The sequence below is a fragment of the Coregonus lavaretus genome (genome assembly GCF_964263955.1).
Source record: "Coregonus lavaretus genome assembly, contig: HAP1_SCAFFOLD_135, whole genome shotgun sequence".
NCBI classification, from domain to species: domain Eukaryota; kingdom Metazoa; phylum Chordata; class Actinopteri; order Salmoniformes; family Salmonidae; genus Coregonus; species Coregonus lavaretus.
The window spans coordinates 103,183-126,425 of record NW_028158792.1 but is presented as its reverse complement, the minus strand read 5'-3'; the positions used below and the strand labels follow the sequence as shown (position 1 = coordinate 126,425).

At 45.9% G+C, this 23,243-nt stretch overlaps 1 protein-coding gene across 1 annotated transcript; it reads right to left on the bottom strand.

Moving 5' to 3' along the window:
* Positions 1-16,211: 16,211 nt before the first annotated feature.
* LOC311123576 (uncharacterized protein) lies at positions 16,212-19,967 on the bottom strand (the record flags this gene model as incomplete). Its single annotated transcript, XM_084197817.1, has 2 exons — positions 16,212-17,055; positions 19,604-19,967. 2 exons carry the CDS (start codon positions 19,965-19,967, stop codon positions 16,424-16,426), a joined length of 996 nt encoding a protein of 331 aa, XP_084053943.1. The 3' UTR covers positions 16,212-16,423.
* Positions 19,968-23,243: the final 3,276 nt, after the last annotated feature.

The window sequence follows — 23,243 nt, the reverse complement described above, 5'->3', positions numbered from 1 at the left end:
CATTGTATAATATTCTGCAAATGTATTTTCATTTTTTTTAGGGCTGACCCTAGTCGACTGGTCGATTGTTTGGTCGATAGGCTCTTTTGTCGACAGAGATTTTTTTAGACTGAGATTTTTTTAGTAGAGCAGTCGCAAATACACTATATATACAAAAGTGTGTGGACACCCCTTCAAATTAGTCGATTCAGCTGTTTCAGCCACAACCGTTGCTGACAGGTGTATAAAATCGAGCACACAGCCATGCAATTTCCGTAGATAAAAATTGGCAGTAGAATGGCCTTACTGAAGCGCTCAGTGACTTTAAACGTAGCACCGTCATAGGATGCCACCTTTCCAACAAGTCAGTTCGTCAAATTTCTGCCCTGCTAGAGCTGCCCCGGTCAACTGTAAGTGTGGTTATTGTGAAGTGAAAATGTCTAGGAGCAACAACGGCTGAACCGCGAAGTGGTAGGCCACACAAGCTCACAGAACAGGCCCGCTGAGTGCTGAAGCGCGTTCCAAACTGCCTCTGGAAGCAACGTCAGCAGAATAACTGTTAGTCGGGAGCTTCATGAAATGGGTTTCCATGGCCGAGCAGCCGCACACAAGGCCCAGATCACCATGCTTAATGCCAAGTGTCGGCTGGAGTGGTGTAAAGCTCGCTGCCATTGGACTCTGGAGCAGTAGAAAGGCGTTCTCTGGAGTGATCAATCCGACGGACGAATCTGGGTTTAGCGGACGCCCGGAGAACACTACTTGCCCCAATGCATAGTGCCAACTGTAATGTTTGGTGGATGAGGAATAATGGTCTGGGGCCGTTTTTCATGGTTCGGGCTAGGCCCTTAGTTCCAGTGAAGGGAAATCTTAACGCTACAGCATACAGTGACATTCTAGACGATTCTGTGCTTCCAACTTTGTGGCAACAGTTTGGGGAAGGCCCTTTCCTGTTTCAGCATGACAATGCCCCTGTGCGTAAAGCAAAGTCCAAACAGAAATGGTTTGTGGAGATCGGTGTGGAAGAACTTGACTTGCCTGCACAGAGCCCTGACCTCAACCCCATCGAACACCTTTGGGATGAATTGGAAGGCCGACTGCGAGCCAGGCCTAATCCAACTCCATATTAATGCCTCTGCTTGAAACATGTAGGTATTACAGACGCGGTCAGGGAGACGTTTTAAAATGTCAGTGAAAACTCTTTCCAGCTTGTCAGTGCATGCTCTGAGTACGCGTCCTGGTAATCTGTCTGTGAAGATTAACCTGTTTAACCCCTTGGAGTCAATTGACGCAAATTTGCTTCAATCTAAGTAATTGAAGTAATCCATAGTACGACCATCTTAAAACAATTCCATATGTCAGTTTACACCCCCTCCCCCAACAGCTTAGATTTACAGGGGTTAAAGGTCATACTCACATCGGCTAAGGAGAGAGTGATCATACAGTCGTCCGGAACAGCTGGTGCACAAGACTTTGTGGAGGCCACGGAGATGGCACAGTCCATCGCTCTAAGACATGTGATACATAAATTGTATATGGTTATATTATGTACAAAATAATGATGCAACACTAATAAATCTAATATTATTTTATAACAAATGTACTTTCTCCCGCTTTGGATACTGTCGCTGTCCGCGGTTCTGAATGTAATTATATGCACAAGCACAAAACACCACATCTGTAATTTTAGTCCCGTCTGAATCTGCCATGGCAGTCATTTTTACATGGCAGGAGAGGAACAATTCAAGCCAGAATAACCTACTGTTTTTTGGCGAACTCCAAGGTCCTCTGGTATTACTAGTCCCGTGTGAATCGACATCCCTGTGTTTTGAGAGAAATGAGTTTGACAGGTGTTGCTCACGGTTTGATCAAGGAAAAGAATAACTGATTTGATCAATTTAACGAAGTGCTGCTCATAGCCTACATATGAAGGGCCTGCAAGTATCAACTTTCACAGTGGATGATTTTGTTCATATGTTTTGTGGGTATTCATATTTCTAGCCTACAATCATCGATGTTACTACTAATGTGAAAACAAGACAAAATATTACTATTATTGCTCACTTGACTGTCTTAAGACAATTGTCAAATAATTTAACAGATGTCAATTGTTGTACAGCTTCATGGGTACGCTCTGGGCATCACCTTTTACCTCAAATAAACAGTATTTCTGCTGTTGTGGGCCTTTAACCATCTGTCTGACTTTGTCGTTCACACAGAAGAGAGACGTGACTATCGTGGATCCTCTGGGGAGCCTCAACAACATCATGAAGCTGAGGAGGCAGAGAAGAGTCCCTCCAGATCAGAACACCTCAAGAAACACCAGCGGAAACCCACAGGGAAGAAATCTCACCACTGCTCTGACTGTGGGAAGAGTTACTCAAGATCAGATTCACTAAAAGTACACCAGAGAATTCACACAGGCGATACAGCTCACTGCTGCTCTGACTGTGGGAAGATATTCACTTCTTCAGCAGACCTCAAAAGACATGAGAGAATCCATACAGGGGAGAAACCTTATAGCTGTGATCAATGCGGGAAGAGTTTTACTACATCTAGCCATCTGACTAGGCACCAGAGAACACACACAGGAGAGAAACCTTATAGCTGTGATCAATGCGGGAAGAGTTTTACTCAATCAAGCTGCCTGATAGAACATCAGAGAATACACACAGGAGAGAAACCTTATAGCTGTGATCAATGTGGGAAGAGTTTTAGTCGATCAAGCAACCTGATGGTACATTTGAGAACACACACTAGAGAGAAACCTTATAGCTGTGATCAATGTGGGAAGAGTTTCAGTGCATCAAGCATCCTGATGGTACATTTGAGAACGCACACTGGAGAGAAACCTTATAGCTGTGATCAATGTGGGACGAGTTTTAGTGATTCAAGCAACCTGATGGCACATTTGAGAACGCACACAGGAGAGAAATCTTATAGCTGTGATCAATGTGGGAAGAGTTTTAGTCGATCAAGCAGCCTGATGATACATTTGAGAACGCACACTGGAGAGAAACCTTATAGCTGTGATCAATGTGGGAAGAGTTTTAGTCAATCAAGCTACCTGATGGTACATTTGAGAACACACACTAGAGAGAAACCTTATAGCTGTGATCAATGTGGCAAGAGATACGCTGGTAAAATAACTCTGATTAAACATCAGAAAGTACATACATGAAGGAGTTGTTTCATGATATCAATTAAATAATGTCACAATGTTTTAACATTGTTGTATGAGTATTTTAATGAATTTCACAATGTAGAACCATTTACATTTTACATTTTTAGTCATTTAGCAGACGCTCTTATCCAGAGCGACTTACAGTTAGTGAGTGCATGCATAATTTTTTTATTTTTCATACTGGCCCCCCGTGGGAATCGAACCCACAACCCTGGCGTTGCAAACGCCATGGTCTACCAACTGAGCTACATCCCTGCTGGCCATTCCCTCCCCTACCCTGGACGACGCTGGGCCAATTGTGCGCCGCACCAACCGTTTTCCCCCTGTTCTATTGATTTCAGCGTGATATGGATATTAGCCTCATCAGGGGGAAAATCCAGGCTCTGAAATGAGTTGTGTTACACTTACCACGTTGGCGACCCACTTGAATCAAAATGCAACACTTCTAAATGTAGCTAGCTGTTTTCTACAAATTGTCCTCTGACCAGTGATGTACACATTATTCCCAGATTCCGTGTGGTTTTTGAGCTGTTAGTTTTAACAGGACGTGCAACCTCATCTCCCCCTCTCCTGCAATTGATTTCAACGTGATATCGATATGAGTGATGACAAATAAGTGTTGTGTTTCTCATCCTTTTGGGGACCCATAAATGTAAATGCATCACTCCAAAATGTAGCTGACTGTCTTCTGCAGGTTGTCCTCTAACCAGTGAAGTAAAAGATATCTCCCGTTTCCATGTGTTTTTTTAGTTGTGTTAGTTTCAACAGCACGTACAACCTGATTTCCCCCCCTAATCGATATTAATGATTTATTGCCACTTGTCAAAACAACAGTGTTTTTGGTGCTTGTGCAGTTAATAAGGTGGTTGTTTAAAAAAATACAAGCAATATGATTACTATTGTGGAACATGTTTGTGTCGATAGTACATTTTATGTTTATGTTTTCCATTTATCACAAACTGTTTCTGCATATTGGTTATTGATTTGGACACGTTAAAACTGTGTTTTGACATTGGGCAGTATCCCACCTTGCAAAATATAGTTGAAAAGAAGACTATGCTCGAGGTCCAATCTACGTTTGGTTTTGGTTGAAAGTTAATGTTAAAAATATGTATTTTTTAGGTCGTTGTTTCAACGACTTGAAAACAACTTCATTTCAACGTACTTGCAGCCTATAAACATTGACGCAGGATAACACATGCGTCTATGAACTGTTTTATTAACAATCTTACATCACTCCAGTATTTCTTTACAACATTCAAGTGCTAATTGTCTTTATTCCACTACTGAAGAAGCATGACTCAAATCACCTACTCATATTTCAAACATCCAGCCTGACAAAATATAATTTTTTTATTATTCCATGCCTCCCTATTGGAAATGAATTAATGCCAATACATATTTCCAAAGGGGTGTGTAACACTTAGTAATCATAATAATTTATGTGATTAACTGATTTTTTGTTTCCTTAGATGCTCTTTAGTATTTCAATTTTTATTGTTATTCTTTAGTTTTTTTATCCTTGCGATTGTTGTGTAAATATTTCAGTTTTTATTTTCATTGTTTTTATTAGTTATTTCCTGTGAAGCGCATTGTGTCGCATCAATGTCTGAAATGTGCTGTATAAATAAAGCTTGATTTGAATTGAACATATTGCAAAATAAATGAACCCAATGACAGACCAATATGGTGCAAAATCAACACATATCTTGGTCAAAATAGTATGTAACTTCAGTATCAGTTTTCAACCAATCCAGGACATTTTTGTTGAAAATGAAAAATGTTGGAATCAACAATAGGATTCAACTACTGAAACAAACGAATGGATGAAAACAGATGAATCCCACCTTTCAAGCCTGCTGAAGGCGTGGTATCGTGGTAAACACCACCCTGGGCTTTACCAGGGGCATGCTTGAGGTGGTCTCCCACAGCTCTGCGTGTGCCATTGTTAGGTTCTGACGGACAGAGTAAAACACTCAAACCAAGTTTATTCACCCACTGGGTCAAATAGCTGAAAAGACCGTGGAGCTCAGTTGGTAGAGCATGGCGCTTGCAACGCCAGGGTTGTGGGTTCGTTTCCCACGGGGGGCCAGTATGAAAAAATGTATGCACTCACTAACTGTAAGTCGCTCTGGATAAGAGTGTCTGCTAAATGACTAAAATGTAAAATGTAAAAAAACACACAAACACATATACCACCTCTAGACAGCCAATCCATCTCTGCTGCTAGACAGGACTTTAGTGGTGACTGTTCTTTCTCACTTCATGTGACCTGACCTCGGCCCAAATTCCTCCCTCCTCCCCAACTCACGGCTGTCCTACCTTATCTGTCCACTGAAACCAGACCGTGGCCCTTCTCCTCTCCAGAGGATACATGAGATTTAACAATAACATGTTCTGGCAGAATCTAAACTTTTCTACATCTCACTCAGTAGATTTCCATACCTCCAGTACTAATATGTTAACATGAATAAGGTCATTTCAAGTTAGAATTCAACACCATGTTCTGTGGCCTTGCTGTTCCATTTCTTGACTGCCCCTGCAACACAGAAAGAAACACATTTTGTCATATTATATAAAACACAAAGCATCTGCGGCCTCATATCAAATGTATTTATAAAGCCCTTTTTATATCAGCAGATGTCACAAAGTGCTATACAGAAACCCAGCCTCAAACCCCAAACAGCAAGCAATGCAGATGTAGAAGCACGGTGGCTAGGAAAAACTCCCTAGAAAGGCAGAAACCTAGGAAGAAAACTAGAGAGGAACCAGGCTCTGAGGGGTGGCCAGTCCTCTTCTGGCTGTGTCGGGTGGAGATAAGAGCACATGGCCATTAAGGCCAGATCCTTCTTCAACATGTTCAAACGTTCATAGATGACCAGCATGGGTCAAATAATAATCACAGTGGTTGTAGAGGGTGCAACAGGTCAGTACCTCAGGAGTTGAGCATTCTGAGGTCAAAACAGCAGGTGCGGTAGAGAGAGGGTCGATATCAGCAGGTCCGGGACAAAGGATCACGTCCGGTGAACAGGTCAGGGTTCCATAGCCGCAGGCAGAAGAGTTGAAACTGGAGCGGCAGCACGACCAGGTGGACTGGGGACAGCAAGGAGTCATCAGGCCAGGTAGTCCTGAGGCATGGTCCTAGGGCTCAGGTCCTCCGAAAGAAAGAGAGAGAGAGAGGAGAATTAGAGGGATTATACTTAAAAGACACCAGATAAGACCCCTCTCTGGCTGTAGAAGTGTTCTTCCTAACCAGTCCCTCAACACCTCTCTGGCTGTAGAAGTGTTCTTCCTAACCAGTCCCTCAACAGCTCTCTGACTGTAGAAGTGTTCTTCCTAACCAGTCCCTCAACACCTCTCTGGCTGTAGAAGTGTTCTTCCTAACCAGTCCCTCAACAGCTCTCTGGCTGTAGAAGTGTTCTTCCTAACCAGTCCCTCAACACCTCTCTGGCTAAAGAACTGGGGAGGGGTCTTATCTGGTGTCCTGTGTGATCCATTCATCCTTCCATCCCTCCTCAGCCTTCCTCTCCTCTGAAGACCCAGTGAGGGTGGAGCTCAGTCAGAGAGCTGTTGAGGGACTGGTTAGGAAGAACACTTCTTCTATCCAGCGCTGAGTCTGGTTTGATTATGTTCCTGCTATCTCTTACCTATCCAACGCTGAGTCTGGTTTGATTATGTTCCTGCTATCTCTTACCTATCCAGTGCTGAGTCTGGTTTGATTATGTTCCTGCTATCTCTTACTTATCCAGCGCTGAGTCTGGTTTGATTATGTTCCTGCTATCTCTTACCTATCCAGCTCTGAGTCTGGTTTGATTATGTTCCTGCTATCTCTTACCTATCCAGCGCTGAGTCTGGTTTGATTATGTTCCTGCTATCTCTTACCTATCCATCTCTGAGTCTGGTTTGATTATGTTCCTGCTATCTCTTACCTATCCAGCTCTGAGTCTGGTTTGATTATGTTCCTGCTATCTCTTACCTATCCAGCTCTGAGTCTGGTTTGATTATGTTCCTGCTATCTCTCTCTATCCAAGAGGTCAACTCCTGATTTCTGGGTCACTGAAGCAGCCTGGGATGGTGCAGTCTGCCCTTTGACCTCTTGAGGAAGATCCAATCTGTCAACAAGCGGCTCTGTTTCTTCACCAGACAGTGGAGTCATCAGTGACAGCAGCTCCATGGTCTCCTCATCCTGAGGGAGAGTAACACTGAACACACCCTTCCCTGTGTCCTACACAGGACTCATAACAAGTTAGTCTACTGTAGGGGGGCATCTCAATAGTCTACAGTGGCTTCCTCTATCTCCTTTTCTTTCATTGTCATTGATCTCAACAGCAGACAGGTGAAAGCGTTATGGTTTCTGTTTTCACCCGTCCGGTTCTTTCAGATCAGTATGAGCAGAGAACAGAAAACAGTGACAGTGAGTCACTTCAGACTATTGAGATGCAACCATAACATTGGGTTCAGACTATTGAGATGTATCCATAACCTTGGGTTCAGACTATTGAGATGCACCCATAACCTTGGGTTTAGACTATTGAGATGCACCCATAACCTTGGGTTCAGACTATTGAGATGCACCCATAACCTTGGGTTCAGACTATTGAGATGCATCCATAACCTTGGGTTCAGACTATTGAGATGCACCCATAACCTTGGGTTCAGACTATTGAGATGCACCCATAACCTTGGGTTTAGACTATTGAGATGCACCCATAACCTTGGGTTCAGACTATTGAGATGCATCCATAACCTTGGGTTCAGACTATTGAGATGCACCCATAACCTTGGGTTCAGACTATTGAGATGCACCCATAACCTTGGGTTCAGACTATTGAGATGCATCCATAACCTTGGGTTCAGACTATTGAGATGCATCCATAACCTTGGGTTCAGACTATTGAGATGCATCCATAACCTTGGGTTCAGGCTATTGAGATGCATCCATAACCTTGGGTTCAGACTATTGAGATGCATCCATAACCTTGGGTTCAGACTATTGAGATGCATCCATAACCTTGTGTAAGCTTCTGTACTGTACCTTGAATTTGAGCTTGGCTCTGAGGAGCCTATGGGTTCTGGGAGAGGTATGGTCCAGAGGAGCCTATGGGTCCTGGGAGGGGTATGTTCCAGAGGAGCCTATGGGTTCTGGGAGAGGTACGGTCCAGAGGAGCCTATGGGTTCTGGGAGAGGTATGGTCCAGAGGAGCCTATGGGTTCTGGGAGAGGTACGGTCCAGAGGAGCCTATGGGTTCTGGGAGGGGTACGGTCCAGAGGAGCCTATGGGTTCTGGGAGGGTTTACGGTCCAGAGGAGCCTATGGGTTCTGGGAGAGGTACGGTCCAGAGGAGCCTATGGGTTCTGGGAGAGGTACGGTCCAGAGGATCCTATGGGTTCTGGGAGGGTTTACGGTCCAGAGGAGCCTATGGGTTCTGGGAGAGGTACGGTCCAGAGGAGCCTATGGGGTTCTGGGAGAGGTACGGTCCAGAGGATCCTATGGGTTCTGGGAGGGTTTACGGTCCAGAGGAGCCTATGGGTTCTGGGAGAGGTACGGTCCAGAGGAGCCTATGGGTTCTGGGAGAGGTACGGTCCAGAGGAGCCTATGGGTTCTGGGAGAGGTACAGTCCAGAGGAGCCTATGGGGTTCTTGGCACCCAAATGCTCCTAGAGAGAAGGGAGAATACTGAAGCATGTTGATGACAGTTCTACAGCCTCCATCAGAGGCCCAGGCTTTTGGCAGAGATGGTAAAGCTCTCTTTTCTGGACTGCAACATTGTAATATTGTGCCCTCCACGGCACTTCATATACAGTGCAGTCGGAAAGTATTCAGACCCCTTCACTTTTCCACAGTTACGTTACAGCCTTGTTCTAAAATGGATTAAATTGTTTTTTATCCCTCATCAATACACACACACACACACACACACACACACACACACACACACACACACACACACACACACACACACACACACACACACACACACACACACACACACACACACACACAACGACAAAGCAAAAACTGGTTTTTAGAATTTTTGGCAAATGTATAAAAAATACAAACTGAAATATGAAATGTACATAAGCATTCAGACCCTTTACTCAGTACTTTGTTGAAGCACCTTTGGCAGCGATTACAGCCTCAATTCTTCTTGGGTATGACGCTACAAGCTTGGAACACCTGCATTTGGGGAGTTTCTCCCATTCTTCTATGCAGATCCTCTCAAGCTCTGTTAGGTTGGATGGGGAGCGTCGCTGCACAGCTATTTTCAGGTCTCTCCAGAGATGTTTGATCGGATTCAAGTCCGGACTCTGGCTGGGCTACTCAAGGACATTCAGAGACTTGTCCCGAAGCCGCTCCTGCGTTGTCTTGGCTGTGTGCTTAGGGTCGTTGTCCGGTTGGAAGGTGAACCGTCGCCCCCCAGTCTGAGGTCCTGAGTGCTCTGGAGCAGGTTTTCATCAAGGATCTCTCTGTACTTTGCTCCGTTCATCTTTCCTTCGATCTTGACTAGTCTCCCAGTCCCTGTCGCTGAAAAATATCCCCACAGCATGATGCTGCCACCACCATGCATCACTGTAGGGATGGTGCCTGGTTTCCCCCAGACGTGTCATTTCGCATTCAGGCCAAAGAGTTCAATCTTGGTTTCATCAGACCAGATAATCTTGTTTCTCATGGTCGGAGAGTCCTTTAGGTGCCATTTGGCAAACTCCAAGTGGGCTGTCATGTGCCTTTTACTGAGGAGTGGCTTCCGTCTGGCCACTCTACCATAAAGGCCTGATTGGTGGAGTACTGCAGAGATGGTTGTCCTTCTGGAAGGTTCTCCCATCTCCACAGAGGAACTCTGGAGCTCTGTCAGAGTGACCATTGTTTTCTTGGTCACCTCCCTGACCAAGGCCCTTCTCCCCCGACTTCGTTTAACACTTTTTTGGTTACTACATGATTCCATATGTGTTATTTCATAGTTTTGACATCTTCACTATTATTCTACAATGTAAATAAAATAGTAAAAATAAAGGAAAACCCTTGAATGAATAGGTGTCCAAACTTTTGACTGGTACTGTACATTATGGAAAACATGTCTCACACTCAGTCATAGTTAGTAGAATAATGAATGCATTGGCAAGATTTTGGCACCGTCAACTTTTAGAAGGTTAGCAGGAAAGTTAATGATTTAAACCACCTAAATATACTCCCATTCACTGTATCACGTTTCAGGAGAAGACCCAGATGTTGACATTGTCCAAGTAACAAAAGGTTATTACAAAATCAGGGGGCAGGTAAACAACAGGTCAAGGGCAGGCAGAGATCAGTAATCCAGATCAGAGTCCAAAAAGTACAGAACGGCAGGCTGTCTCAGGGCAGGCAGAGATCAGTAATCCAGATCAGAGTCCAAAAAGTACAGAACGGCAGGCTGTCTCAGGGTAGGCAGAGATCAGTAATCCAGATCAGAGTCCAAAAAGTACAGAACGGCAGGCAATTCGCCCTTTATTTTTATTTTTTATTTTTTTAGTGGCAAAGGGTAAAGTCTACAAAACCTAGACCACTGTGTTTATTATAGATTCAAGTTTTGGAAACATAAAACTGTATTGAGATTAAATGTTTAATCGAGGAGAAAATGTGCAGAATGTCTCACTCGATCTCCATCTTCTCCCGCCACTGGGCTTCCTCTCATCACCATATTTGGTAGTGAGTGGAAACGTCAACCGGATGTTTCACATTTATACATCAGGTGAAATATCTGGCTCATTGTTCTATCTGTGGTGTGGTTGTGTTATTAAATGGTGGGCAGAAGCTGAAAAGAGTGAAGTTAATCGAGGAGGAGCAGATTTGTTTGTATTATGACAGCAAAATACTCTTATGATGACTATAACATTTGTTGGCACCTTCAATTCTTGCACATTTTCTCATAAAAAGTATACTGAACAAAAATATAAATGCAACATGCAACAATTTCAAAGATTTTACTGAGTTACAGTTAATATATATATAAGGAAATCAGTCAATGTAAATAAATGAATAAGGCCCTAATCTATGGATTTCACATGACTGGGGAGGGGTGCAGCTATGGGTGGGCCTGGGAGGGCATAGGTCCACCCACTGGGGAGGGGTGCAGCTATGGGTGGGCCTGGGAGGGCATAGGTCCACCCACTGGGGAGGGGTGCAGCTATGGGTGGGCCTGGGAGGGCATAGGTCCACCCACTGGGGAGGGGTGCAGCTATGGGTGGGCCTGGGAGGGCATAGGTCCACCCACTGGGGAGGGGTGCAGCTATGGGTGGGCCTGGGAGGGCATAGGTCCACCCACTGGGGAGGGGTGCAGCTATGGGTGGGCCTGGGAGGGCATAGGTCCACCCACTGGGGAGGGGTGCAGCTATGGGTGGGCCTGGGAGGGCATAGGTCCACCCACTGGGGAGGGGTGCAGCTATGGGTGGGCCTGGGAGGGCATAGGTCCACCCACTGGGGAGGGGTGCAGCTATGGGTGGGCCTGGGAGGGCATAGGTCCACCCACTGGGGAGGGGTGCAGCTATGGGTGGGCCTGGGAGGGCATAGGTCCACCCACTGGGGAGGGGTGCAGCTATGGGTGGGCCTGGGAGGGCATAGGTCCACCCACTGGGGAGGGGTGCAGCTATGGGTGGGCCTGGGAGGGCATAGGTCCACCCACTGGGGAGGGGTGCAGCTATGGGTGGGCCTGGGAGGGCATAGGTCCACCCACTGGGGAGGGGTGCAGCTATGGGTGGGCCTGGGAGGGCATAGGTCCACCCACTGGGGAGGGGTGCAGCTATGGGTGGGCCTGGGAGGGCATAGGTCCACCCACTGGGGAGGGGTGCAGCTATGGGTGGGCCTGGGAGGGCATAGGTCCACCCACTGGGGAGGGGTGCAGCTATGGGTGGGCCTGGGAGGGCATAGGTCCACCCACTGGGGAGGGGTGCAGCTATGGGTGGGCCTGGGAGGGCATAGGTCCACCCACTGGGGAGGGGTGCAGCCATGGGTGGGCCTGGGAGGGCATAGGTCCACCCACTGGGGAGGGGTGCAGCCATGGGTGGGCCTGGGAGGGCATAGGTCCACCCACTGGGGAGGGGTGCAGCTATGGGTGGGCCTGGGAGGGCATAGGTCCACCCACTGGGGAGGGGTGCAGCTATGGGTGGGCCTGGGAGGGCATAGGTCCACCCACTGGGGAGGGGTGCAGCTATGGGTGGGCCTGGGAGGGCATAGGTCCACCCACTGGGGAGGGGTGCAGCTATGGGTGGGCCTGGGAGGGCATAGGTCCACCCACTGGGGAGGGGTGCAGCTATGGGTGGGCCTGGGAGGGCATAGGTCCACCCACTGGGGAGGGGTGCAGCTATGGGTGGGCCTGGGAGGGCATAGGTCCACCCACTGGGGAGGGGTGCAGCTATGGGTGGGCCTGGGAGGGCATAGGTCCACCCACTGGGGAGGGGTGCAGCTATGGGTGGGCCTGGGAGGGCATAGGTCCACCCACTGGGGAGGGGTGCAGCTATGGGTGGGCCTGGGAGGGCATAGGTCCACCCACTGGGGAGGGGTGCAGCTATGGGTGGGCCTGGGAGGGCATAGGTCCACCCACTGGGGAGGGGTGCAGCTATGGGTGGGCCTGGGAGGGCATAGGTCCACCCACTGGGGAGGGGTGCAGCTATGGGTGGGCCTGGGAGGGCATAGGTCCACCCACTGGGGAGGGGTGCAGCTATGGGTGGGCCTGGGAGGGCATAGGTCCACCCACTGGGGAGGGGTGCAGCTATGGGTGGGCCTGGGAGGGCATAGGTCCACCCACTGGGGAGGGGTGCAGCTATGGGTGGGCCTGGGAGGGCATAGGTCCACCCACTGGGGAGGGGTGCAGCTATGGGTGGGCCTGGGAGGGCATAGGTCCACCCACTGGGGAGGGGTGCAGCTATGGGTGGGCCTGGGAGGGCATAGGTCCACCCACTGGGGAGGGGTGCAGCTATGGGTGGGCCTGGGAGGGCATAGGTCCACCCACTGGGGAGGGGTGCAGCTATGGGTGGGCCTGGGAGGGCATAGGTCCACCCACTGGGGAGGGGTGCAGCTATGGGTGGGCCTGGGAGGGCATAGGTCCACCCACTGGGGAGGGGTGCAGCTATGGGTGGGCCTGGGAGGGCATAGGTCCACCCACTGGGGAGGGGTGCAGCTATGGGTGGGCCTGGGAGGGCATAGGTCCACCCACTGGGGAGTCAGGCCTAGCCAATCAGAATTAGGTTTTTCCACACAAAAGGACTTTATTACAGACAGAAATACTCCTCAGTTTCATCAGCTGTTCGGGCGGCTGATCTCAGACGATCCCTTAAGTGAACAAGCCGGATGTGGATGTCCTGGGCTGGTGTGGTTACACGTGGTCTGTGGGATCGGCTTATGGTAGAGAAATTGACATTAAATTATCTGGTAACAGCTCTGGTGGACATTCCTGCAGTCAGCATGCCAATTGCACACTCCCTCAAAACTTGAGACATCTGTGGCATTGTGTTGTGTGACCTGTTTTTAAGATACGAGATCTGAAAAACAGTAAGTACTGTTTCCTTCTCCTCTTCCAATATGACAGTTCTCTCCCTCCTCCTTCACTCCAAGAACGGTATCCTCCTCTTCCTTCACTGTAACTTCCTCCTCTTCCTTCACTGTAACTTCCTCCTCATCTTTCACTGTAACTTCCTCCTCTTCTTTCACTGTAACTTCCTCCTCTTCTTTCTTTACTGTGACATCCTCCTCTTCCTTCTCCTCTTTCACAACAACGTTCAGCCACAGACCCTCTTTCTCCGTCCAGCAGACCTCCTCTTCTTTAGCAGGAGAAGAGTAGCTTAGTGAGCTCATGGTCGGGGATGCTAGTTAGCATTAGCCTAGTGTTACTTAGCCAGATAGGAGGATGTTAGCTAGCTTGTTAGCATTAGCCTAGTGTTACTTAGCCAGATAGGAGGATGTTAGCTAGCTTGTTAGCATTAGCCTAGTGTTACTTAGCCAGATAGGAGGATGTTAGCTAGCTTGTTAGCATTAGCCTAGTGTTACTTAGCCAGATAGGAGGATGTTAGCATTAGCCTAGTGTTACTTAGCCAGATAGGAGGATGTTAGTTAGCTTGTTAGCATTAGCCTAGTGTTACTTAGCCAGATAGGAGGATGTTAGCTAGCTTGTTAGCATTAGCCTAGTGTTACTTAGCCAGATAGGAGGATGTTAGCTAGCTTGTTAGCATTAGCCTAGTGTTACTTAGCCAGATAGGAGGATGTTAGCTAGCTTGTTAGCATTAGCCTAGTGTTACTTAGCCAGATAGGAGGATGCTAGCTAGCTAGTTAGCATTAGCCTAGTGTTCCTTAGCCAGATAGGAGGATGCTAGCTAGCTAGTTAGCATTAGCCTAGTGTTACTTAGCCAGATAGGAGGATGTTAGCTAGCTTGTTAGCATTAGCCTAGTGTTACTTAGCCAGATAGGAGGATGTTAGCTAGCTTGTTAGCATTAGCCTAGTGTTACTTAGCCAGATAGGAGGATGTTAGCTAGCTTGTTAGCATTAGCCTAGTGTTACTTAGCCAGATAGGAGGATGTTAGCTAGCTTGTTAGCATTAGCCTAGTGTTACTTAGCCAGATAGGAGGATGTTAGCATTAGCCTAGTGTTACTTAGCCAGATAGGAGGATGTTAGCTAGCTTGTTAGCATTAGCCTAGTGTTACTTAGCCAGATAGGAGGATGTTAGCTAGCTAGTTAGCATTAGCCTAGTGTTACTTAGCCAGATAGGAGGATGTTAGCTAGCTTGTTAGCATTAGCCTAGTGTTACTTAGCCAGATAGGAGGATGTTAGCTAGCTTGTTAGCATTAGCCTAGTGTTACTTAGCCAGATAGGAGGATGTTAGCTAGCTTGTTAGCATTAGCCTAGTGTTACTTAGCCAGATAGGAGGATGTTAGCTAGCTTGTTAGCATTAGCCTAGTGTTACTTAGCCAGATAGGAGGATGTTAGCTAGCTTGTTAGCATTAGCCTAGTGTTACTTAGCCAGATAGGAGGATGTTAGCATTAGCCTAGTGTTACTTAGCCAGATAGGAGGATGTTAGCTAGCTTGTTAGCATTAGCCTAGTGTTACTTAGCCAGATAGGAGGATGTTCGCTAGCTTGTTAGCATTAGCCTAGTGTTACTTAGCCAGATAGGAGGATGTTAGCTAGCTTGTTAGCATTAGCCTAGTGTTACTTAGCCAGATAGGAGGATGTTAGCATTAGCCTAGTGTTACTTAGCCAGATAGGAGGATGTTAGCTAGCTTGTTAGCATTAGCCTAGTGTTCCTTAGCCAGATAGGAGGATGTTAGCTAGCTTGTTAGCATTAGCCTAGTGTTACTTAGCCAGATAGGAGGATGTTAGCTAGCTTGTTAGCATTAGCCTAGTGTTACTTAGCCAGATAGGAGGATGTTAGCTAGCTTGTTAGCATTAGCCTAGTGTTACTTAGCCAGATAGGAGGATGTTAGCTAGCTTGTTAGCATTAGCCTAGTGTTACTTAGCCAGATAGGAGGATGTTAGCTAGCTTGTTAGCATTAGCCTAGTGTTACTTAGCCAGATAGGAGGATGTTAGCTAGCTTGTTAGCATTAGCCTAGTGTTACTTAGCCAGATAGGAGGATGTTCGCTAGCTAGTTAGCATTAGCCTAGTGTTCCTTAGCCAGATAGGAGGATGTTAGCTAGCTTGTTAGCATTAGCCTAGTGTTACTTAGCCAGATAGGAGGATGTTAGCTAGCTTGTTAGCATTAGCCTAGTGTTCCTTAGCCAGATAGGAGGATGTTAGCTAGCTTGTTAGCATTAGCCTAGTGTTACTTAGCCAGATAGGAGGATGTTAGCTAGCTTGTTAGCATTAGCCTAGTGTTACTTAGCCAGATAGGAGGATGTTAGCTAGCTAGTTAGCATTAGCCTAGTGTTCCTTAGCCAGATAGGAGGATGTTAGCTAGCTTGTTAGCATTAGCCTAGTGTTACTTAGCCAGATAGGAGGATGTTAGCTAGCTTGTTAGCATTAGCCTAGTGTTCCTTAGCCAGATAGGAGGATGTTAGCTAGCTTGTTAGCGTTAGCCTAGTGTTCCTTAGCCAGATAGGAGGATGTTAGCTAGTTAAGATGAGCTACTAGCCTAGTGGTAGGCTATTCTAGCTATTCAGCCAGCTGATTAGTAACTTACATATGAAATAAATGGGGTAACTATCTATACAACATATATTTTCTTAAACACAGTGACTAATATACACCGAAATAATCCCAAGAGCTATAATGTTTTGGCTATGTTGTCTAGCAAGCTACCAAAGTCAAAAACATAAATCAGAACACAGCCTCTCTATTCTCTCATGGGATTTCAGGTCCTCTGACTGGGAAAATGTCTTTCCACAATGAGAGCAGTGGTATGTCTTGTCCTCCTGTGTTTTAGTATGTTGGTAGGGCTTTTCTCCTGTGTGTGTTCTCTCATGCTTTTTCAGGCCCCATGATCGGGTAAAACTCTTTTCACACTGGGAACATTGGTAGGGCTTTTCTCCTGTGTGTATTCTTTCATGCATTTTCAGGCTCCCTCGATGGGTAAAACTCTTTTCACACTGGGAACATTGGTAGGGCTTTTCTCCTGTGTGTGTCCTCTCATGCTCCTTCAGGCTCCCATACCACATAAAACTCTTTCCACAGTGGGAACAGTGATAAGGCTTCTCTCCTGTGTGTGTTCTCTCATGCCCAACTAGGGCCCCTAACTGAGCAAAACTTTTTCCACAGTTGGAGCAGTGGTAAGGCTTTTCTCCTGTATGTATTCTCTCGTGCATTTTCAGACTCCCTAAATGAGTAAAACTCTTTGCACAGTGGGAGCACTGATGTCGTCTCTCTGGTTTGGCCGTCTCTGGGTCTGGTTCCCCTGAAGGACTCTTCCCGCTGTCAGAGTGAGAGTCTGGTCTCTCTCCTGCCAAAGACAGACATGTCATTTAGCTAAACAGCGACCTGAATGAAACCTCCACATGATAAAACCGTCTTCCTATGAGGTTTAATCCAGACTATATCCCACAATAGCCTGAGGTCAGTCTTCACAACACAATAAAAAATAAACTTGAGATGTAGAGCTTAAAATCTAATCTTGCTCTCATGGAATGTCATGTTTTACATTTTACATTTACATTTTAGTCATTTAGCAGACGCTCTTATCCAGAGCGACTTACTGATCAGAGCTCTATAATAATAGATAATGTCATGTTTTTAGGCTGAGCAGAGCTCTATAATAATATATCATGTTTTTAGGCTGATCAGAGCTCTATAATAATAGATAATGTCATGTTTATAGGCTGATCAGAGCTCTATAATAATAGATGATGTCATGTTTATAGGCTGATCAGAGCTCTATAATAATAGATCATGTCATGTTTTTAGGCTGATCAGAGCTCTATAATAATAGATCATGTCTTGTTTATAGGCTGATCAGAGCTCTATAATAATAGATAATGTCATGTTTTAGGCTGAGCAGAGCTCTATAATAATAGATCATGTTTATAGGCTGATCAGAGCTCTATAATAATAGATAATGTCATGTTTTAGGCTGATCAGAGCTCTATAATAATAGATAATGTCATGTTTATAGGCTGAGCAGAGCTCTATAATAATAGATAATGTCATGTTTATAGGCTGATCAGAGCTCTATAATAATAGATCACGTTTATAGGCTGATCAGAGCTCTATAATAATAGATAATGTCATGTTTTTAGGCTGATAATAATACAGTGCATTCGGAAAGTATTCAGACCCCTTGACTTTTTCCACATTTTGTTACAGCCTTATTTTTAAATGCATTTTTTGATTTGTTTATTCTGATAAATCTAAACACAATATCCCATAATGACAAAGCAAAAACAGGTTGTTAGAAGGTTTTGCAAACTTATAAAAAAACAAAAGAAAACAGAGATACCTTATTTAAATAAGTATTCAGACCCTTTCTATGAGACTCGAAATTGAGCTCAGGTGCATCCTGCTTCCATTGATCATCCTTGAGATGTTTCTACAACTTGAAGGAATTGTCCGTAGAGCTCCGAGACAGGATAATGTCAAGGCACAGATCTGGGGAAGGTTACCAAAAAATGTCTGCAGCATTGAAGGTCCCCAAGAACAGAGTGGCCTCCATCATTCTTAAATGGAAGAAGTTTGGAACCACCAAGATTCTTCCTAGAGCTGGCCGCCTGGCCAAACTGAGCAATCGGGGAAGAAGGGCCTTGGTCAGGGAGGTGACCAAGAACCCGATGGTCACTCTGACTGAGCTCCTCTGTGGAGATGGAAGAACCTTCCAGAAGGACAACCATCTCTGCAGCATTCCACCAATCAGGCCTTTGCGGTAGAGTGGCCAGACAGAAGCCACTCCTCAGTCAAAGGCACATGACAGCCCGCTTGGAGTTTGCCAAAAGGCACCTTAAGGACTCTCAGACCATGAGAAACAAGATTGAACTCTTTGGCCTGAATGCCAAGCGTCATGTCTGGAGGAAACCTGGCACCATTCCTACGGCGAAACTTGGTGGTGGCAGTATCATGCTGTGGGGATGTTTTTCAGCGGCAGGGACTGGGAGACTATCAGGATCGAGGGAAAGATGAACAGAGCAAAGTACAGAGAGATCCTTGATGAAAACCTTCTCTAGAGCGCTCAGGACCTCAGACTGGGGCAAAGGTTCACCTTCCAGCAGGACAACGACCCTAAGCACACAGCCAAGACAACGCAGGAGTGGCTTTGGGACAAGTTTCTGAATGTCCTTGAGTTGCCCAGCCAGAGCCCGGACTTGAACCCGATCTAATATCTCTGGAGAGACCTGAAAATAGCTGTGCAGCGACACTTCCCATCCAACCTGACAGAGCTTGAGAGGATCTGCAGAGAAGAATGGAGAAACTCCCCAAATACAGGTGTGCCAAGCTTGTAGCGTCATACCCAAGAAGACTCGAGGCTGTAATCGCTGCCAAAGGTGCTTCAACAAAGTACTGAGTAAAGGGTCCACCAGGCTTTCACCTCATCAGCCTGGAAGCAGAGGCTACATACAGGGAAGATCTCAATTGTATCCTCCTGGGTGCAGAAGAGGTGGATTTGGGGCTCAAAAACAACACTTATTTCCAGACAAGGTATTTAAGGTGTTATTTTGGTTGCTTGTAACTTTTTATTTAAACCTTTTTTGGGAGTACATACCGGTGGGACAGCAGTACTGATCATAGTTGCTCAGCGAAACTCCATTCTTTGCTTAGTCCAGAACGTATTTTGACATTATTAAGCTTGAAAAGGAGGATCTCCATATTGAAAGTCTCCTGTAAGCCCAGATTCTGGTTCAAAACGGCTCCTTTAGTCCATTATTAGGCTACTTAATGTAGTTTTTACAATTTCTACATTAAAAAAGAACATAATCACATGTATCACTTCAGTTGAATGGCGTTTTAAAACCACGTCTCAGTTCAACAACAGTTAGTGATACTATTTTTAAGACAGCACTTACTGGTGTTAATTAGACCTTCAGTCTCTTCCTCCTCCTCCTTCAATGTGACAGTTATCTCTCCCTCCCTCTTCGCTCCAAAAACGGCTTCCTCTTCTTTCACTGTAACATCCTCCTCCTCTTTCACTCTGAACGCGTCTTCCTCTTCTTTCACTGTAACATCCTCCTCTTCTTTCACTCTGAACGCGTCTTCCTCTTCTTTCACTGTAACGTCTTTCTCTTCTTCTTTCACGGTAACAGCTTCACCCTCTACTTGTTTTTGTATTGTAACATCCTCCTCTTCCTCCTCCTCTTTCACTAGAGCTTCTTTCTCCGTCCAGCAGACCTCCTCTTCTTTAGCAGGAGGAGAGTAGCTTAGTGAGCTCATGGTCGGAGATGTTAGCATTAGCTAGCTATAGCAACATAAATATTACATTCAAGGGGTAACTAGCTAGCTATACGACATAAGGTGACAGGAGTGCTTTTAAAAACCACTGGATAATATACACGAAAGCGTCTAAGAGCTTGAAGCTAACAAGCTACCGAGGTGGCTGACTAGCTGTTGTTGAAGAAGCGTTCCGTCCACTAGATTATACGTCACACTCTGACAGCATCGCCTGAAAGACGCACATCGCCATCTGCTGACAGGAGTGGGTAACGCAGTTGAGTTTATTTATTATTGTTTATGTCCAATACTTATAAATATGTTATTCTCTCCTTTTGGAACCAATGGAATGGTACCTTTAAAAGGGGCAATCAGCAGCAAAAACAAGTTCCCCGCCACTGTTTCGGTGAAAAGCTCAGGGACAACCCTGGAGAAATGTAACCACTCAAATTCATAGACAGATGCAAGGATTGACCATCCATGATATCACAATGATTGGTTTTAACCATGTTTTAAGGTTTTACAGTGTTTGTTTACATTGACTTTGTTTACAAACATTGGTATAAAACAAGCTTATATTTTGGGTGCTGACGGGGTACGACAGTTGGACTAAGCTCATGAGGCATTTATAAATTATATTCTTCAAGAATCAAATGGGTATATATAATTCATTTATAATTCCACAAATGGATGTAGCAACTGCAGATTGCCTCTTTTGGTATGAAGCTCACCTCAGATATTTGTAAGTATTGTATATTTTCCATAATGTGTGAGACCCAGGTGGGAACTGGGAAGGGTCTCCTGTGTTTTCTATGTCTGTGGTGCAGGTTTTATGTGTATATGAAGCAATTGGGGCAATAAATCATTCAGGCACTCAGTAGTTTCCATCCATCTTTAGCTTGAAAACTAGAGTGCCAGTTGGTGTGTGTGTGTGTGTGTGTGTGTGTGTGTGTGTGTGTGTGTGTGTCTGTGTGTGTGTGTGTGTGTGTGTGTGTGTGTGTGTGTGTGTGTGTGTGTGTGTGTGTGTGTGTGTGTGTGTGTGTGTGAGTGCCAGTTGGTGTGTGTGTGTGTGTGTGTGTGTGTGTGTGTGTGTGTGTGTGTGTGTGTGAGTGATGTTGGGCTGAAGCTACTGACCCGGAAGTTGATGGAAAAGTTATTCATTTCCGGTGCAGCGTTGTAAGGCACTGCATCACAGTGCTTGAGGCGTCACTACAGACCCGGGTTCGATCCCGGGGCTGTGTCGCAACCGGCCGCGACCGGGAGACCAATGACGCAGCGCACAATTGGCCCAGCGTCGTCCGGATTAGGCCGGCCGGGATGTCCTTGTCCCATCGCGCTCTAGCGACTCCTGTGGCGGGCCGGGCGCATGCATGCTGACATGGTCGCCAGTTGTATGTATGGCGTTTCCTCTGAAACATTGGTGCGGCTGGCTTCCGGGTTCCGGCTTCCAGTGTGTCAAGAAGCAGTGCGGCTTGGCGGGGGTCGTGTTTCAGAGGATGCATGGCTCTCGACCTTCGCCTCTCCCGAGTCCGTATGGGAGTTGCAGCGATGGGACAATACTGTTTTGTTTTTTTGGCGTTTCAACTCAATACCAAATATGGTGTTGAGAGGAAGCCCAGTGGCCGGCAGTGGGAGAAGATGGAGCGAGATGGATTTTGGCCGATATTCAGCAATTTTTTTTTTTATCTATGAAACATTTGATCTCAATACAGTTTTCTGTTTCCATCACTAGAATCTGTAACAAACCGAGTGGACTACGTTTTGTAGATTTACCCTTTGCCAAAGTTGTAAAAAATTGCGTTGTTTAGAAGGAGTGCAAGGGCGAATTGAGTTATTGCACATTGGCAATCTTCACAAAGTAGGCGTTCCCTAAAGGAAATATACAAATAGATTATAGAACGAGCCAATAGGACCTCTCTTGCTCCTGCTTGGCTCTGCCCACCTCCTTGCTTGTTCTGCCCACTATGATTAATTTGCTCCCATTGGAAACGACAGGCTCTGGTCTATCTTGGGTTAGTTATAAAAGTCTTTGGCCACACAGTCTGAGAAGAGCATGAGGTGTGGCTCAGATTAGTCAGTTTGAGCTAGCATATGAACTCGGTAGCACAGAGTAGATCCCCCATATGACGTTGAGAAATAGTGCACTATGGGTAGTTTAGAAGATATCCGGAAATAAGTTAATAAATACGTAATAACGCAAAAACATAACTGTTTGTTCTTATAGCTAACCAGATCGTGACTACAACTAAGTTCCTAAGTCTTTAACCACACTGTGTTGTTACATTGGTGAGTAAAAACTCATGCTTCCTACCCTTTAACTTTTTGTCTGAAAATAAAATCTACATTTTACTCTACTTCGTTACCCACTCCAGTCAGCAGATGGCGATGTGGGACTTTAAGGCTATGCTGCTAGTGTGACGTGTAATCTAGTGGACGGGACGCTTCTTTCAACAGCAGCAACAGTTAGTCAGACACCTCGGTAGCTTGCTAGACAAAATAGCCCAACCAATAAAGCTCTTTAGACGCTTTCGTGTATATGAGCCACTGTGTTTTAAACCTACTTCTGTCGTGTAGTTAGTTATCCCATTTAATTTCATATTTACGGTGTTGTTGTTATTAGTCAGCTAGCTGGCTGGTTAAGTTAGCACTAGCCTAGCTAGCTAACATCCCCGACCATGAGCTCACTAAGCTACTCTCCTCCTGCTAAAGAAGAGGAGGTCTGCTGGACGGAGAAAGAAGCTCTAGTGAAAGAGGAGGAGGAAGAGGAGGATGTTACAATACAAAAACAAGTAGAGGGTGAAGCTGTTACCGTGAAAGAAGAAGAGAAAGACGTTACAGTGAAAGAAGAGGAAGACGTGTTCAGAGTGAAAGAGGAGGAGGATGTTACAGTGAAAGAAGAGGAAGACGTGTTCAGAGTGAAAGAGGAGGAAGATGTTACAGTGAAAGAAGAGGAGGAGGATGTTACAGTGAAAGAAGAGGAAGACGCGTTCAGAGTGAAAGAGGAGGAGGATGTTACAGTGAAAGAAGAGGAAGACGCGTTCAGAGTGAAAGAGGAGGAAGATGTTACAGTGAAAGAAGAGGAGGAGGATGTTACAGTGAAAGAAGAGGAAGACGCGTTCAGAGTGAAAGAGGAGGAGGATGTTACAGTGAAAGAAGAGGAAGACGCGTTCAGAGTGAAAGAGGAGGAAGATGTTACAGTGAAAGAAGAGGAAGAAGAGAGAGGAGGATGCAGTTTTTGGAGTGAAGAAGGAGGGAGAGATTACTGTCACGTTGAAAGAT